We start from the raw sequence: 17,993 nt of genomic DNA, 5'->3' as shown, positions 1-17,993 counted from the left end.
TACAAGTTCATAGAAATTTCTGTTCAATTAGAACCAAGTATTTGAGTTGATGATTGTAATTTTTATACAATGTTGTAATTTGTGTTTCAACAATTTTTTGATTAATGTTTTGTTTCCTTTACAATATTATACATTAAAGTATAATATTGTAAAGGAAACAAAACATCAATCAAAAAATTTGCTCTCTTTTTTATTCGGGCTACTTAAATTTATTTTGGGCTTCCAAAAACTGAAGAGTCCCTGCCCGAAGGGCTACCAGGGATTTTGAAATTTTGCGAGCCCTGATTAAAGTCGTACATTTATCATAAAAACAGGACAAAGACTTGAAAAAGTTGTGTTTTTCCTTCCAGGAACCACAAGGCTTCACTTTTAAAGGTGAAGTGTGAAAGAAATGGACATATTTGAAGTCCAACACCTTTTTCCAGTCACATTATTAAAGCAGACAAACTACAAGCTCATTTTCATTCCAACAAGTCATCTTCTGACCTGGACTAACAACACTGGTCTCTATGTGCAGCTGGCTGTGAGACCAGTGCTCAGGGACCGTCTACAAAGTGCAACACTGAAAGAACATCACACACTAGCTGTTTCCCAAAACGTCGGCTGCATCCTTCGGAGGACCCGGTCTTGGCGGTCTACGTGGGCCAGACTGAAAAGGCTGGAAGTGCGAGGCTGTGAAACGGTACGGTCTAGCCTTCAGATTCGCGTCACCGCTATCTCGATGGAGTTTAATAAACTCGCCCGTCTGCTCCTTGCTATCTAAAATATAACAGGACACTGGCGTAAATTCTCGACTGTCTCACACTTCTGTTTAATCAGTTTTCTGTTTACCGTTTATTCAGCTGTGTGAAAATCCCGGAGGAACCCACCCGATGGATTAATAAAGTTTTATTTAATCTAATAACTTTGATCTCAGCCAAACCGATTTACTCCGGAAAGAAATAAAACACCGAACAAAGGCAAACAATTACATTTTTAAGTTATCCGAGTGACTTATATGTCATGTTTAACCTGAGTAGGGATGGGTACCGGTATCCGGTGCCATGATGGCACCGGTTCTGACATAAACGGTAGTAACCAGACCGAAAAGCAGCGCACATTTCGGTGCTTTATTTCGGTGCTTTTTTTCCTGAGCTGTGATACACTTTAGATTCTAGCCAATCATTTTACGTTTCCGAGGATAGTAGGCGGGTCCAGGTACGTACATTCTTTTAGAGCAGAGCTACAGACTAAAAATGCCCAAGGTGAAGCGGTCAAAAGTCTGGCTGTACTTCACAGCAAAATATGCAAACTCAGCAGCCTGCAACAAGTGCTTTAAACTGATACTGTCAAAGGAGGTAACACCTCGAATCTGATGAAACACCTGGCGACGCATAGCGTTTTTTTTAAAAGCCGAAAAATGCGCCGTATTTGATAACTTGCTGTGAGACCTCACACCGAGCACATCTACTGCGGGTGTGGTGCCTGTTATCGGACCCGGAGTTAGCGACATCCCCCAAAAACCCGAAGAGGAGAGTCCTGGCCCCTAGCCCTGCCAGCGTAGCAGAAATGATGATGGATGATGATGGCAGCAGCAGCCGTTCTTCTCTGCGTAAGTAGCTTAATGTTGTTCGTGTGTAATTTACGTTGAGTAGGCTAACCACGTTATTACATTAATGCATGTAAGGTAGTGATGGGATTTCCGGCTCTTTCGGCTCGGCTCACTAAAAAGAGCCGGCTCTTTCGGCTCCGAACCGGCTCTTCAGGTTGTTTTGTTGCTTTAATTAATTTATCATTAACAATAATATAAAATTATGCACAAAAGGAATTACTAATGTAAAAAAAAGTGGTTTTATTTATATATGTATGTATATGGCCCCTAGAGACAAAGCACGTACAAACTCTAAAGCATATACAAACTCCAAAAAGCACGAACAAACTCCAAAACAGAGCTACCCAGATCACTTAAATTACACAATTGAAAGTATGTGTGTATTGTTTGTGTATTTATAGACAAGCACTCATATTTATTCAAATAATTTAAAAAAAAGTTCATTTACCTGTTACTACCACACACCAAATCCAGTTGTTGATACTTCCTGGCTTGTGTAACCACTAGGTAACAAAAGCTCAACACTGCGCCCTAGCATCCTGGAGCACTTCTGTTGTCTTTTATACGTGCTTCTGAGTTTTTACGTGTTTTGGAGTTTGTACGTGCTTCTGAGTTTTTACATGTTTTGAAGTTTGTATGTGCTTCTGAGTTTTTACGTGTTTTGGAGTTTGTACGTGCTTCTGAGTTTTTACATGTTTTAAAGTTTGTACGTGCTTCGGAGTTTTTACGTGTTTTGGAGTTTGTACGTGCTTCTGAGTTTTTACGTGTTTTGGAGTTTGTACGTGCTTTGTCTCTAAGGGCCACCATAAATATACTTTATTTATTCACTCCACATAAAATGAAATAAATAAATCATATAATACAAAAAACAACTATTTACATTTTAAACTTTTAACTATTTAAATTTTCAGCTTTTTCCTTTTAAACAAATTTAATGTGAAACAACACAAAACACTGCAAACCACAACACAATTAAATATAAATTAAAATATTAACACAAAAACAAGATGCACATTCTCTGTCATATGGGCCTGCATGATTTCTGAATCCTTTATCATCTGCAACTGAAAATAGTAGATGATTACTATACCTTTCTAATGTGACGTTGTTGTCCCTGGCTCTCTTTCTCTCTGGCTCTGTTCCTGTGCTACTGTGAGTGTAACTAACGCCCCTCCCCCCTCTGCCCAGCGCAAAGTACAGGCCTCGCGTGCGGAGTTTAGCGGAAAAAAGGGCGAGAGAGAGGGTGAGAGAAAGAAAAAAAAAACCTCACGGCTCCCAATAAGGAGCCGGCTCGCGTCGTTCACTTCAAAGAGCCGACTCTAAGAGCCATTTCGTTCGCGAACGACCCATCACTAATGTAAGGTGAACTAGCAAACACCGTCGTAGTTACATGTGGCTGTCTTCTTGTTTGATGGCAGATACTCCCTTCACCCTGGCCAAAAAGGCTAAAATGACCAAAGAAAAAGTGGAAAACAGCTAAACATGAGAGGTTTTTGGACAAAGTTTGTTTTTTCCATTGTTTAAGCACTGCTTCCAGCCAAGAGTGATACCATATATGCCCCATAGCTGCAGAAAAGGCTAACATTGTTTTCTTTTTACAAAAAACAGCTGAACATAAGAGGTTTTTGGACCAATTTTGTGTTCTCCATTCTTTAAGCACCGGTTTGAGCACCATTTAAGCACCAGCACCATTTCAAAAGTACCGGTTTGGCACCGGTATCGGATGAAACCTAAACGATACCCATCCCTAAACCTGAGTAGCGAAAGAGCGGGGTTCTGAAAACGATGAAGCCTGGAGTCCGCTGCTCTCGCCGGCTGGAAGGACTATTGAACCCCCTGGCTTGCTATTGTGCGGGTGGGGAACAGACGTCTCGGAAAACGTCGGAACACTTTTGCAAATATGGGATGTCTTGAGAAACCAAGCAGATATTTGTTATTTACACAGCTACTTTCTCGCCTGAAAATATGTTAAAAGTTTATTTTGTGACCCAGAAAGATTAATAAGAGTTATTTTAAAACTTAGTAGCAGCCGCCACTAAGTCTGGGATATGGTGGGCCACGAAGGACACACCAGACCCATCCTTTAAATTCGGGGAAATGAAGGACGCATTTGTTGGCCGCATTTGAAGGAGTCGACAAATACGGACAGCCTTCGTCGCCTGGCTGTGACGTAATCGGTCTTCAAATGCGGCCTCCGGAGGATGCAGCCGACGTTTTGGGACACAGCTACTAATTTGCTTCCATCATCCAACCTGAAGAGGAAACAGAGATGGCTCCCCTTCAAAGTAAAAGCTGCTCCTTTTGGACACAGTATCAAAGAAAGTCTACAGTATAACATAGAAAAGACAGAACAAAGTTTTGGTTGTTTTTAAATTGTGCAGAAATGAAACTACACTAAGCTCAATTATGTGACAGACATTTCATCCCATGTCAGTTTGGCCTCATCCTGGGCCGGATTATCCAGCACACACTCTGACCACAGGCCCAGGGGCCACGCACAGCTGGGCTCCATCCAAGAGACAGGAAACAAACCAACACAATAATAAAAAGCACCATGTGATCTTCTTACATCTTCAAGACAAACATAGTAAAAACATGAGCATATTTGTTTCCTGATAAAATGATGTGACAGGTAGAACAGAGTAAAGTGGTGGTGTTACAGCCTTTCTCCCCTCTGCTGCCGAGGCTGTTAGTCTCACCCAAACTCAGCTACAGGACTTCCAAATGAATGAAAGCAGCAGAAGTGGCTTTACAAATGAAAGAGGAAGAGGAGAAGAAGAGGAGAGGGAGGCCACCCTGACCATCACTCCAGCTGAAAACATGAAAACATCACACTTCCATTAAAGTTGGTGATTAAATGTTGAGCAGGATGAGCTGCTAGCTAATCTGGAGGCTGTAGCAGCAGCTCACAGTCACAGTGGATTTCCACTCATGAAAAAGCTCTGGCTGCTTCATTTCTCATCTCATATCAGAGACTTTAATGCTTCACTGAAGCTGTACTGTGATGCTTCCATATTCCAGTGAGGCCTCAATAATGATTTCAGCTGTTCTGTATGTCCTGTATGGCTCAAAGTCTCTGCTGCCTGTTTTTATCTGCTATCATCAGAGCTTCATCATCCTCATTCACATCCCTCACACACTCTACAGCCTCATCACCACTGACTTCATCTTCACTGACTGATGGAGCACAACATGAACCTGTGGAGGCTGAAACACTGTCCTGTCAAACATCTCCCCGTCACCACTCCACTTCTGTCAGCCTTTAAAGGAACCCTGCTCAAGTCTGTCACTTCTATTTGGAGCCAAAAGAGGTTAAAAATTATGCCACTACATTCTTGTCTAGAAAATATTAAAAGTGTATTTGGTGATACACAAAAAAGGGTAAAGTTTAAGTATAGTTTGGGTCCACACATGTCCAAACCCTGGTGTGTAGGCCTACTTAGTATTGAGAAAAGCCCACTAAAAGAACGCCCACCAGACCAAAGCAATGGTTTTGACTTGATCAGCATTAACCCCGCCCCCTGACTTTGATGGGTGAAGCTGACAAATAAAATGTATTTATGAACACCGATGCAGGGCCAGGAGTAGCAACGTGAATTAAATAAATACATCATTAAATAATTCATTAAATGTGTCAGTAAAATAATTAAAATAGAAAACAAACCAATAATTGATTAAATATGTAATTAACTAATTAGAATTCTACATAAATAAATAATGAATTATTTTAAATGAAATTAACTGATAATTCATTATCAATATATTTTTTTAATTAATTATGTACATTTCTTATTAATTACTGAAATAAATAATTCATTAGTGATGTATTTATTTAATACAACCATAAAATTATTGCTAGTTTACTCAAAATAAATTTAAGACATCAATATTAAAGGTTAAAATATGATAATGAATACATGCAACTATAACTGATGACATAAGAATTTGGATTTTTTAAGCTAAAGCGAAGGTGCTGACTCACTTGGCATGTTACTCTCAAATCCTCCCTAATAACAATAACATAATTACACTTTAGCCACAAGAGGGCAGCAGCATTTATACAAGTCACGTGTATATAAAGGTACAGTGATTATATTACAGTGATTTTGACAAAAACGAAACAGAAGTTGATGGCAGTGTGTTTTTCCATAACATACCAACGAAATTAAATATTAAAAACTTTATAACTTACAGAGCTTTTTTAGAGGCTTTGACCACTGGCAGCAGCCTCAGAAGAGCCTCCTCTGAAGCACAGTATTTCTGCAGGTCAAACACATCCAGATCTTTTTCTGATGACAGTAAGATGAAGACCAGAGCTGACCACTGAGCAGGAGACAGTTTATCTGTGGAGAGACGTCCTGATCTCAGGGACTGTTGGATCTCCTCCACTAGAGAACGATCATTCAGTTCATTCAGACAGTGAAACAGATTGATGCTTTTCTCTGCAGACAGATTCTCACTGAGCTTCTTCTTGATGTACTGAACTGCTTCTTGATTGGTCTGTGAGCTACTTCCTGTTTGTGTCATCAGGCCTTGCAAACGAGTTTGATTAGTCTTCAGACCCAAGAGAAAACGAAGGAACAAGTCCAGGTGTCCATTGGGGCTCTGTAAGGCCTTGTCCACAGCACACTGGTAGAAGTATTTCTCTGAAGATTTTCTTGTTTGAAACACCTTCCAAGTTGTTTGTTGTTCTTCCAGCAGATTGAGTCCAGAGTTGATGAAGGTCAGGTGGACATGAAGAGCAGCCAGAAACTCCTGAACACTGAGATGAACAAAGCAGAACACCTTGTCCTGGTACAGTTGTTTCTCCTCTTTAAAGATCTGTGTGAACACTCCTGAGTACACTGAGGCTGCTCTGATATCGATGCCACACTCTGTCAGGTCTGATTCATAGAAGATCAGGTTTCCTTTCTGCAGCTGATCAAAAGCCAGTTTTCCCAGTGACTTAATCATCTTCCTGCTCTCTGGACTCCAGTGTGGATCTGGCTCAGCTCCTCCATCATATTTGATCCTCTTGACTTTGGCCTGAACCACCAGGAAGTGGATGTACATCTCAGTCAGGGTCTTGGGCAGCTCTCCTCCCTCTCTGGTTTTCAGCACATCCTCCAGAACTCTAGCAGTGATCCAGCAGAAGACTGGGATGTGACACATGATGTGGAGGCTTCGAGCTTTCTTGATGTGGGAGATGATCCTGCTGGCCTGCTCCTCATCTCTGAATCTCTTCCTGAAGTACTCCTCCTTCTGTGGGTCAGTGAACCCTCTGACCTCTGTCACCATGTCGACACACTGAGGAGGGATCTGATTGGCTGCTGCAGGTCGTGTTGTTATCCAAAGGCGAGCAGAAGGGAGCAGGTTCCCTCTGATGAGGTTTGTCAGCAGCTCATCCAATGAGGTGGACTTTCTTGTTTCAGTCAGGATTTTAGTTTTTTTGAAGTCCAAATTAAGTCGACACTCATCCAGACCATCAAGTATGAACACAACCTGGAAGTCTTCAAGCCTGCAGATTCCTGATTCGTTAGTTTGATTAAAGAAGTGATGAACAAGTTCCACCAAGCTGAACTTTTCCTCTTTCAGCACATTCAGCTCTCTGAAAGTGAATGGAAATATGAACTGGATGTCCTGGTTGGCTTTGTCTTCAGCCCAGTCCAGGCTGTATTTCTGTGTTAAGACCGTTTTCCCAATGCCAGCCACTCCCTTTGTCAGCACTGTTCTGATTGGTTCGTCTCTTCCAGGTGAGGCTTTAAAGATGTATTCTTGTCTGATTGTTGTTTCTGGTCTGTCTGGTTTCCTGGATGCTGTTTCAATCTGTCTGACCTCATGTTCATCATTGACCTCTGCAGTCCCTCCCTCTGTGATGTAGAGCTCTGTGTAGATCTGATTCAGAAGGGTTGGGTTTCCTGCTTTAGCGATCCCCTCAAACACACACTGGAACTTCTTCTTCAGTTGGGCTTTAAGTTCACGTTTACGGAGTGAAGCAAATATTTCTGAAAATAAGAAATTCAGAAAAAAATATTATACAATAAATATCATAGCCTTTCAGTACCCTGAAAGGATGAATGTCTATTGGTCCATTTCTTGAGCTATTAGGAAAGATCAATATTCAGTCTTTAGAGAAATTCTCTTACTGCTCTGCAGATGGTCAGCCATCGCATGCTGCTTAAGTCTCCTCAAGAAGTGGAGTGTGATCTTCAGAAATGCTTCTCTGCAGCTCTTTCTTTCATCTTCATCCTCACCTTCAAACATCTCCTCGTCCTCCATCTGGCTCTTTAAAATTTCTGGGTGATCTGGACTCAGAACCTTCTGGATCTTCTTCAGCTCGTTCTTCACAAACATGGTGATGTTTTCCTCCAGCCGCTGGAAAAGAAGACTGAATTACCCAGTGGTAAATGGACTGGTTCTTATGTAGCTCTCTTTGATACTCTGTGCACACAAAGCATTTTATACAACATGCCTCATTCAACCAAGCACATTGTTCTATGCTTAAATACTTTCTTTCACACTCTGATGGATGCATCAGAGGGCAGCTTGGGTTTAGTATGTTACGTTCAGTACATTTGCCAGCCAGGGTTTGATTCACAAACCTTCTGACTAGTAGCTGACCTGCTCACCTCCTGAGCTACAGTCACCCCAATCTGACTGAAATCATGGAGCCCAAACTCTGATTTATGTTGGACACACTGACAATCCTCTGGTCCACAAAGTGCAGCATAGAGGTGACTGAAAAGAACAAATGTAAACATAGTACTACAAACCATAACCACAGAGTCCAGGTGTGTTTGATGTTGCTGTGCAGACTGACCAGTGGAAACCTCTGCTCTCTCCTGGTCCACTCTGTGGAGGAGTAATGTATAATTACCTCATGTTATGTCTGTCCACACACAGACACAAGCTGAAGTGATGTTTGGATGGGTTCAGTCAATCAGATGACGTGAAGCTTTGCTAGTCCTGGTGATCCCACTGAGAATTAACAACTCAGTTTCCAGATGTCTGTAGTTTTCTGCTCAGTTTCTTTAGTCCCAACAGCTCTTACCATCTCCTGCATAAAGCTTTCCCTCCATGCTCAGATGCCCTGGTACAAGGTGCTCTCTTTACATCAGTGACTGGTTTAAAGTGACAACTTGCAGTGCTCGTCAAACTTTGTGTCAGCAAAAGTAATTCTAATGTTTCTTACATTTTTTACATTTTTTACATTACAATTTGTTACAAAACTCAGTTCACAGTACAAAATATTTATGACCACAGTTTGAGCCAATGTATGTCCCAAGTCTGTGGACTCAGTGGTTTTGTTTTGATTGTTATTGTCTTTTGTCACAATTACATTCTGATTAAGATTTTCTAGTTCTGAGGTTTTGGTTTATGTGTTCCCTCTGTACTGTGTTAGTATTGTATCTCTGTGTTCACTTCCTGTTTTATTTTGACAGTGCCATGTCCTATGTTAGTGTGTCTACTTGTCCTTCCCCTTGTCCGGTTATGTCCAATTAATCCTGCTGTGTGTCCCTCCCTTTTCTCATTCCCTGATTGCTCTTTTGTGTATATGAGCCCTTTATTTTCTCCTGCTTGTTGTTGGTTTGTCTGTGTTATCTCTCCGTGTCTCCGTTTAAGGTTTCAGGTTAGTTTTTTTATTTTTTTCAGTAGAGGTTATCTTAACTTCTGCACAGGCCGTCTCCACTGCACTTCACCGTTTCAATAAAGCTCACTCACTTCACAGCAGTGTCCGCATCTTGGGTCCTTTATTAAATTCAACATGGCTCGTCCCGCTAGCCGTGACATAAGATGTGAAAACAATATCCAAAAAACATGAGGGACAAACAGGGAATAGTTTTAAGGTGCAGGGCCAACAAACTGAGTCTATCCATAAACTCAGAGTTGATTGAATTAGCATTTTGAATTGGCTGATCTGAGTTACTTCAATCAAGTCTATGTTCACTTTGAGTTAAGATTATACGTGATTAATGTAAAAGAAAAAAGCCATCATCAGCAACTGATTCTGATTTAGCAGGTTTTCAAATCTAAACGGTACCCATCCCTAGCTGGCTGTAGTTAAACCTTTACTTAAAAAGCATCCCTAGACCCAGCTGTCTTAGCTAATTATGAACAATCTCCAACCTGACAATCCTTGAAAGAGTAGTTGGGGGGAGACAATCAGAGGGGCAGTGTGATGATCTTAGGTTACAAACTACCACAGTCAAGTCATTAAGGGAGACGGGATCAAACCTCTCTAAGACAGCTGAGCACACAGGAGAAAGACTCGGTTCTGAGGCAGCAGTCGGCAAGACAAGAGCCCTAATAGATAGAACCTTGTTGTTAAAAAATGCTAAAAAATCATCACAAATACTTGGTGAAGAAATGACTCCGACATTATCACGTGAATGAAGAAAACGATTGAGGACATTAAAAAGTACCTGAGGCCTGTGACTGTTTACTGACACTAAGTTTAAGACAAACTGTGTCTGCAGTTTTTACAGCTTCTTGGTGAGCAGAAAGACAGAAAGTCCTTAAAATCTGTAGAGAAACATACAATCTGTCCTTTTTCCATCTCCTTTCGGCGCGTCTACAGTCATGTCTAAGGGAGCGCGTATGTTCATTCAACCACAGCTCTGATAAATGCTTAGCGCGCAGAGTCCTGAACGGACACAGTACAAGAATGTCCGAAAGGTCCTCAACACTTTAACAGCTGGAATTCATTATTCCAGAGTCCATAAAGGCAGCAGAAAAAGCGGCGCTGTTAGAGCATTAAGCGCTCGCTTTTTACGCGCTAAGGCGCACGGCTTATCTACCGAGCAGCGCAGCGTTAGAGTGAACAACACAGGAAAATGATTGGAGATGCCCAACTCAGATATTTCAGTGATGCACACATCCAGCCCGTGGGAAAGCTCAAAGTCCAGTGTGTGACCTTTTTCATGCATGGGACCAGTAACCCACTGGGTCAAGTTAAGAGTCATTTTTGACCAGGACATGTCCTTCAATGCACATATTAAACAAATATGTAATATTGCTTTCTTTCATTTGTGCAACATCTCTAAAGTTAGAAATATCCTGTCTCAGATGTGTCAAATGCATGAAACTAGTTCATGCATTTATTACTTCCAGGCTGGACGACTGTAATTCATTATTATCATGATGTCCAAAAAACTCCCTGAAAAGCCTTCAGTTAATCCAAAATGCTGCAGCAAGAGTCCTGACAGGGACTAGAAAGAGAGAGCAGATTTCTCCTGTTTTGGCTTCCCTTCATTGGCTTCCTGTTAAATCCAGAATTCAAAATCCTGCTCCTCACATACAAGGTCTTAAATAATCAGGCCCCATCTTATTTTAATGACCTTGTAGTACCATATCACCCTATTAGAGCACTTCGCTCTCACACTGCAGGCTTACTTGTTGTTCCTAGAGTATTTAAAAGTAGAATGGGAGGCAGAGCCTTCAGTTTTCAGGCCCCTCTTCTGTGGAACCAGCTTCCAGTTTGGATTCAGGAGACAGACACTATCTCTACTTTCAAGATTAGACTTCAAACTTTCTTCTTACTTAACGATTAAGTCCCTGTATTCCACTGTTATATGGAAATCAGCCATTATAACTTGTGTCAAATCTACTTGTACCTCACAGTTTTCTAAGTACACAGAGAGCAGTAAACCTCAGAGCAGCAGCACATCAGACTGTGCGCAAAAAATCCAGAAGAGAAAATATTTTGACCCATTTCTAAATGATTCTTGTGACCATGCTGCACCACAACACCTGATCTCTGGTTTCCTGACCTCTTCAATCCCACTTTAATACTTGACTAATCTCATTTTCCTGTTTAGGTGTTGAGGCAAAGCCACCCATCTACAATGCAGGCAACAGCAAATGGAGCTATTTTTTATTCCCTTTGGGGTTTTTCTACTTTTGCGCTACAAAATGTTCAAGCTGATTAAATTCATTAGAATAAAAGTTCAGATAATTTTCTCATATTAATGTTGGAGGTAGAAATTCAGGTAACTTTGCACAAAAACTGGCAGAAATTTCCTTCAAAGATGGAGTTTTTACTTTAATACTGTGAGTACATTTCAGAGCCTGTACTCTTTTACCTTTACTTGAGTAAAGAAGTTGAATCAGTCTTTCAGCTTTAAGAGGGTATTTTAACACAAACATCAGTCCTTCTACTTAAGTATGTTTGACACTTTGTTTACGCCTAAATTAACTTTACTGTTAACGAGTTTTCATGTTTCTGTAATCCACCAGTGTGCTCATGCTTTTTTAAGTGAAAACATATTTTTAATGATCAAATATAATTATTTTTGTTATTTGTGGATTTTAAATGTCCTTGAAAGAGACAGATGATAATCATCATCCTGCACTGTGGTCTCAGGTTTGGTCGAGCTAGCACAAAGAATGGCTGGCTATGTTGAACTTCCTCCTGGGATCTATACTAAGAAGTGAGTCCAACATTAGCAGGGTCTCTTTCCTTTATCTGGATTCACTTTAGCATTCACAGTCACGTGAAGCTTGTTATTAACTCGATAAGTCAACCCAGGGTTTCAGCTGAGCGTTCACATGAAACACATGGTGTTGGCAGCATCTGATCAATCATATTCATGGAGACGTGTATCAGCAACAGAGCAGCTGAGTTTGCAGAAGGAAGTCAAACTAAACCATAGGAATAATATGAGGAGATTACACACATAATAAAATACTAGCAGTAACCAGTGTTGGGAAGGTTACTTTTAAAATGTATTCCATTACAGATTACAGAATACATGCCCCAAAATGTATTCTGTAACGTATTCCGTTACTCAATGAGAGTAACGTATTCTAAATACTTTGGATTACTTAATATATTATCATGCTGTTTACAACTACATGAATGTGCTATTGCTGTGATTTATTACTGTAACTGAAGGTCCGCGGCTCCGAACCGTAGTACGTAGTAAAGGGACCTCTGGCTAATACGGTGGGTTCTGTGTCCGGCTCGTAGCCGAAAACTAGCTTTACTTTGTTGTCTGGGTCAACTTTGCTAGCGAGAGACAGAGAGAGGCGCTGAAAGGCTGCTCCAACTGAACTTATTGTTTTTGGAGGAAAACACGAACACAGCGTACAGTCGAGTCTTAATAGCTTACTTACAACTGGGCTCGTCAGGCACTCTTATTGGCTGCAGTGCTTATAATTATATTTACATGCTTCCAGCTCCCGTTTCTGCTCATGACAGCTCGTACTTTTCCTTTTTCTCCCTCCCTCGCTCACAGACACATAACGGGTACAGCAGTCCATTCTCCCTGCAGCACGGACTACACTGCCTATGATGCTACATTCTTTAGAGCTATACCGGTAGCATTCTGCCTATTAGCTTAGCACAACAACAACAGACGCTCTCTCACCCAGGAAACACGCAGAGAGAGAGCGTCACCCTGTAACCATGGCAACCATAACGCTGCTGCCTGGAACAACAGGACATAGCTGTCAAACAAAACCCAAACAGTCCTGACCCGCCACAATATGAAACAGGAAAGTACCGCCGTCTAATCCATTTATTTCAACAAAGTAACTGTATTCTAAATACCACCTTTTTAAACGGTAACTGTAACGGAATACAGTTACTCATATTTTGTATTTTAAATACGTAACGGCGGTACATGTATTCCGTTACTCCCCAACACTGGCAGTAACACAGCTGCTGCAGACAAATCAGTCGTGTGATCGTGTGTGAGAGGAGAAGGACTGTAAAGGAGTTTGGTATTAAAGGCTCTGTGTGAATGTGGGAGCATTTGAAGGGCTTTAAAAAGGCCAATATAAAATAAAAGGCAGCCAAATTTGGGTTGAATTTGTTACTTTCAGACTGTGAAACATCACAGAGGCTGCAGCTGCAGATCTTTTTTTTCACCTGGAAATTTACTTTAAATGTTAAATGGAAAATGTATTGCTCAGTTTAATAAAGGAAGAACAATAATCCATAAACCTTCATAAAGACAAACATCTCCCCAGAACATTGAGCTGCTGAAGTGTCACTGAAGGGAAAAACTATTTGTCCTCCTCCATCCAGCAACACCTGAAACACCTGAGTGGAAGCTCCTCCCTACACTGTGTTTGAAGCAAAGCACAAAGGAGACACCTGCTGGAGCAGCTGGAGTCCTACAGACACTCAGCCTCTTCACTACACAAACACCTCCTACAACATCCACTCTTTCCACTCTGACTGCTGTGTTTGTGGAAACACTCCAACACACACCGCTTCACATACCAACATAGAAATGTGTGTGAAAAAGAGCTGAGTTGATATTAAACATGAGGATTTATTCAAAAATACAGAGTCAGGAACAACATCTAGACACACATTACCTCTCAGCAGCAGAAGAACATCCTTTAAAGTCTACACCCCAATCCTTTGACTCGTTGCTCTTTAAGGAAACACAGCTGGGTTCAGGTCCAGGTTCTGGATTAGTTTTAGGGTTATGTCCAGCTGAGCCTGGTACGCCCCACAGCTCTGGGCTTAAAAACAACACACACAGAGGTATGAGTGTGAATAATGATGGAGCAGTGATGTGAGTGCTGAGCTGTGACATGGAGAAGAGTCATGGACAGTTAGAGATGGTCATCTCACCTCTGAGCTTTGGTCTGGCTCTCATGTTCCCCACACAGAGTGGTTTTAGAGGGAGGGACTCCCTCCTCTCTGTCCTCACACTGATCCATGCTGCTCAATTCACATCAGCTCACACACACTTTCTACCTTCACCTGCAGAGGAAACACAAATCATTCATGTGCACATCAACTGAGAGCTGCAGAGGTCGTGTCTGATGTGTTGGACTAACATCCATCTGAGACGCAGCTTTCATCAGTTCACTACAAAAAGTGTCACAGAGCCGAGTTCAGCCTCCAAATCCTCCATTACTGTAGTCCTACAAAGCAGCAGGTCAAACATGGCTGCAGAGAGCAGCTTTATGTCAGTAACAATGTCCAGGACCGAGCTGACTGCTTACAGAGTTCATACTCTAACTGCTAGCTGCTCTGCTAGCTAAGCTAACTCAGTAACAGTGACTCTGACAGCAGTTACTGTGGAACAGCGGCCGAGCTCAGGACACACTCAGTGTGTTTAGAGTTTCATGTGTTCATCAGAATAAAATACATGTACTAATATAACAGAAGTAATACTCTGAATGTAGGACTGTAATGGAGGATAAATAAGGTTTTTACAGCCTGAAAGAAACATTCAGTTCATATATTTGTAGACAGTGAAGCAGTTTTTAATACTGCAGCTGTTTCCTTCACCTGTGTGTGTGTGAGCCACATCTTCATGTGCTGCTTTAGAAATATGTGGTCTGACTGCTCAGACTGAGTCTAGGAGGAAAGTTCACATGCTGGAGAAAGTTTTGTTCCTAACTTTGTCGGAGTTCGGCTCCAAAGACAAAGAAGACGGAGCTCACAGTCTGTAGATGGTCCTCAGTGTGTGTGTGAAGCCAAGAAAGCACGCAGGAGTGTGTTTATGTCAGCAAATCAGTGTGTGTGAAGAGTCTGACGGAGTGTGTGAATGAGACTAAACACTGAAACCAACAGTCCAAGAAAAGCGTCTGGATTTCTTTAAGTTTAACTTAAAGAAATCCAGATGCTTTTCTTTTTGTCTCCATAATGTCTCCATAATGCTGCAATGTTATCTGCCCCAGAAATACACTGTGCAGAAGCTCTGATGGTGACACAGAAAAGTTAAAGTGGAGATACTTCTGTACACCTTTGATTAGACTCATTATAAAAAGGAAAAAAGTTTGAACACAGTCATGTTTCCAGTTCACTGACTTACATTTATTCCATGGACACTCACTCTAACCTGAACCACAGCTACAACCCAACATTGTTGAGGCGTCATCTCCTCCTTTCCTGACTGTAGAGGTTAAATATGCAACAACCAACAAATAAAAGAATTTGGTTCATTTCAAAGAAATTCACACGGTGACCAAGTAAAGTAACTGTAGTAAAGGAGACAACATCCCGTTGATGGTGGGATTATTTTAAAGATTCGCTTTAGTCAAATCACCAAATGCAGTTGAACCACCCGTGGATCCATGTTTGACCATTCTACCACTCTGAGCTCTGCTTTTTAATCATTTTATTATTATCATCATTCATTTATTCATTCTTTGGAGGGGGGCTATTTTCTAATGCCGCCCTAATAAGGTGATGTTCAAGGGGAAATATAACAGAAACTCTTTCAGTGTTATTCATTAATAAATTAACAGATAAACTGTGAAGAAGAAAAAAACTGAGATTTAAAGGAGAGAGTGAGAAACTTGATCATCCATCCTCATAATACATGTTTATCAGTATCTTCTGTGACCATACTGCAGTAATAACTACAAGTCTACATTTCTGTGACTGTTGATCAATCACAGCAGGAATCTGAGCTCATCTCTGCACACAGAGCAGCTTCAGCTCTGGGATAAACTGCTCGCTTCACGTGCTTCTCAGCTCACAGACACTCATCCTGATATTTTCCTTTAACATTTGATGATATTTGGAATAGTTGGCAGCAATAAGGATGATTTTATGTAAAAAAAATATTGATATGACCCGTGAATTATTCGTAGATGAGCATTAGATTAGTTTGATGGGTTAACTCAGAGAGCTGAAGATATTGTGGACATGCTGACCTCGCTCCGTGGTGTACAGGGCCGTTTACCCTCATGATTAATATTCACAATAAAAAAATGAGGCGAACATCATGAAGTCTGTATGTGTTTCATAGTGTCGAACAACCTTTGTACAGTTAAAGCTAACAGTTACTACATGACGGAAACACCAACGTTATTTCTTTTATGAGTTTATCAGGTCACGCTGATTATTGAACAAAAACCCAAACATCAGATAAAACTCGCTGAAAAGCCTTCAGTTAATCCAAAATGCTGCAGCAAGAGTCCTGACAGGGACTAGAAAGAGAGAGCAGATTTCTCTTGTTTTTTCTTCCCTTCATTGGCTTCCTGTTAAATCCAGAATTCAAAATCCTGCTCCTCACATACAAGGTCTTAAATAATCAGGCCCCATCTTATCTTAATGACCTTGTAGTACCATATCACCCTATTAGAGCACTTCGCTCCCGCTCTGCAGGCCTACTTGTTGTTCCTAGAGTATTTAAAAGTAGAATGGGAGGCAGAGCCTTCGGTTTTCAGGCCCCTCTTCTGTGGAACCAGCTTCCAGTTTGGATTCAGGAGACAGACACTATCTCTACTTTCAAGATTAGGCTTAAAACTTTCCTTTTTGCTAAAGCATATAGTTAGGGCTGGACCAGGTGACCCTGAATCCGCTCAGGACTCTGCGCGCTAAGCATTTATCAGAGTCGTGGTTGAATGAACATACGCTCTCCCTCAGACGTGACTACAGACATGCTGAAAGGAGATGGAAATAGGACAGATTGCATGTTTCCCTACAGATTTTAAGGACTCGTCTTTCTGCTTACCGAGAATCTGTAAAAACTGCAAAGACACAGTTTGTCTCAAACGTAGTGTCAGTAAACAGTCACAGGCTTCAGGTACTTTTTAATGTTCTTAATCGGTTTCTTAGTTTATGTGATAATTCTGGAGTCACTTCTTCACCAAGTGCGATGATTTTTTAGCATTTTTTAATGACAAGATCCTATCGATTAGGGCCCTTGTCTCGTTGTCTGCTGCCTCAGATCAGAGTCCTTCTCCTGTGTGCTCAGCTGTCTTAGAGCAGTTTGATCCCGTCTCCCTTAAGGACTTGACCATGGTAGTTAGTAACCTAAGATCATCACACTGCCCCTCTGATTGTCTCCCCCTGAGCTTGCTTAAAAGCACTTTTAATACTGTTGGGCCTTTTATCCTGAGATTAATTAATACGTCCCTTGCTACAGGCTGCGTCCCATCATGCTTTAAACAAGCTGTAGTTCAGCCTCTTCTTAAAAAACAAAACCTGGACCCAACTGTTCTGTCCAACTACAGGAATATCTCAAAGCTTCCTTTTCCATCTAAAGTCTTGGAGAAAGTGGTCTACCTACCGTTGCAGGCACACCTTGATTTTAATATGATCTCTGAAAAATTTCAATCTGGTTTTAAATCACTACATAGCACTGGGACGGCACTTTTAAGGATCTTTAACGATATTCTTTTAACTCTGGACTCTGGCAGCCCTGCTGCCTTTTTATTGTTGAACTTGTGAGCAGCTTTTGACACGGTCGACCATGACATCCTGTTATCACGGCTAGAATTTCATGCTGGCCTAAAAGGATCTGCCCTACAGTGGTTTCGTTCCTATTTGTCAGAAAGGTTTTTTTTATGTCAATATGGGCCCCCACAACTCCAAAATAGCCCCTCTTAAATACGGTGTACCTCAAGGCTCTATTTTGGGTCCTGCCCTGTTCGCACTCTATTTGTTGCCATTGGGCTCCATCTTCTCACGGTACAGCATTTCATTTCACTGTTTTGCTGATGA

General features: G+C 41.3%; 2 protein-coding genes across 2 annotated transcripts in view; both read right to left on the bottom strand.

Moving 5' to 3' along the window:
- LOC148105734 (protein NLRC3-like) overlaps positions 1-2,790 on the bottom strand; it is a 167,328-nt gene extending 164,538 nt beyond the window's left edge. The window contains exon 1 of the mRNA XM_087837810.1: positions 2,682-2,790. The gene's annotated coding sequence lies outside the window, so the exon portion shown is untranslated. The remainder of the gene's footprint in view (positions 1-2,681) is intronic.
- The window catches only part of LOC148105733 (protein NLRC3-like), a 108,812-nt gene that overhangs the window by 77,313 nt on the left and 13,506 nt on the right, over positions 1-17,993 (bottom strand). The window contains exons 3-5 of the mRNA XM_087837804.1: positions 8,344-8,422; positions 7,717-7,945; positions 5,784-7,575 (exon numbers count right to left, since the gene is read on the bottom strand). Coding sequence (XP_087693930.1) covers positions 5,784-7,575; positions 7,717-7,945; positions 8,344-8,346 — 2,024 coding nt within the window. The 5' untranslated portion in view covers positions 8,347-8,422. The remainder of the gene's footprint in view (positions 1-5,783; positions 7,576-7,716; positions 7,946-8,343; positions 8,423-17,993) is intronic.

This window comes from Neolamprologus brichardi, chromosome 3 (assembly GCF_056152115.1).
Source record: "Neolamprologus brichardi isolate AB-2024 chromosome 3, ASM5615211v1, whole genome shotgun sequence".
Taxonomy (NCBI): Eukaryota; Metazoa; Chordata; class Actinopteri; order Cichliformes; family Cichlidae; genus Neolamprologus; species Neolamprologus brichardi.
Note: the sequence above shows the minus strand (reverse complement) of the source record. Positions and strands in the feature narration are given on the sequence as shown.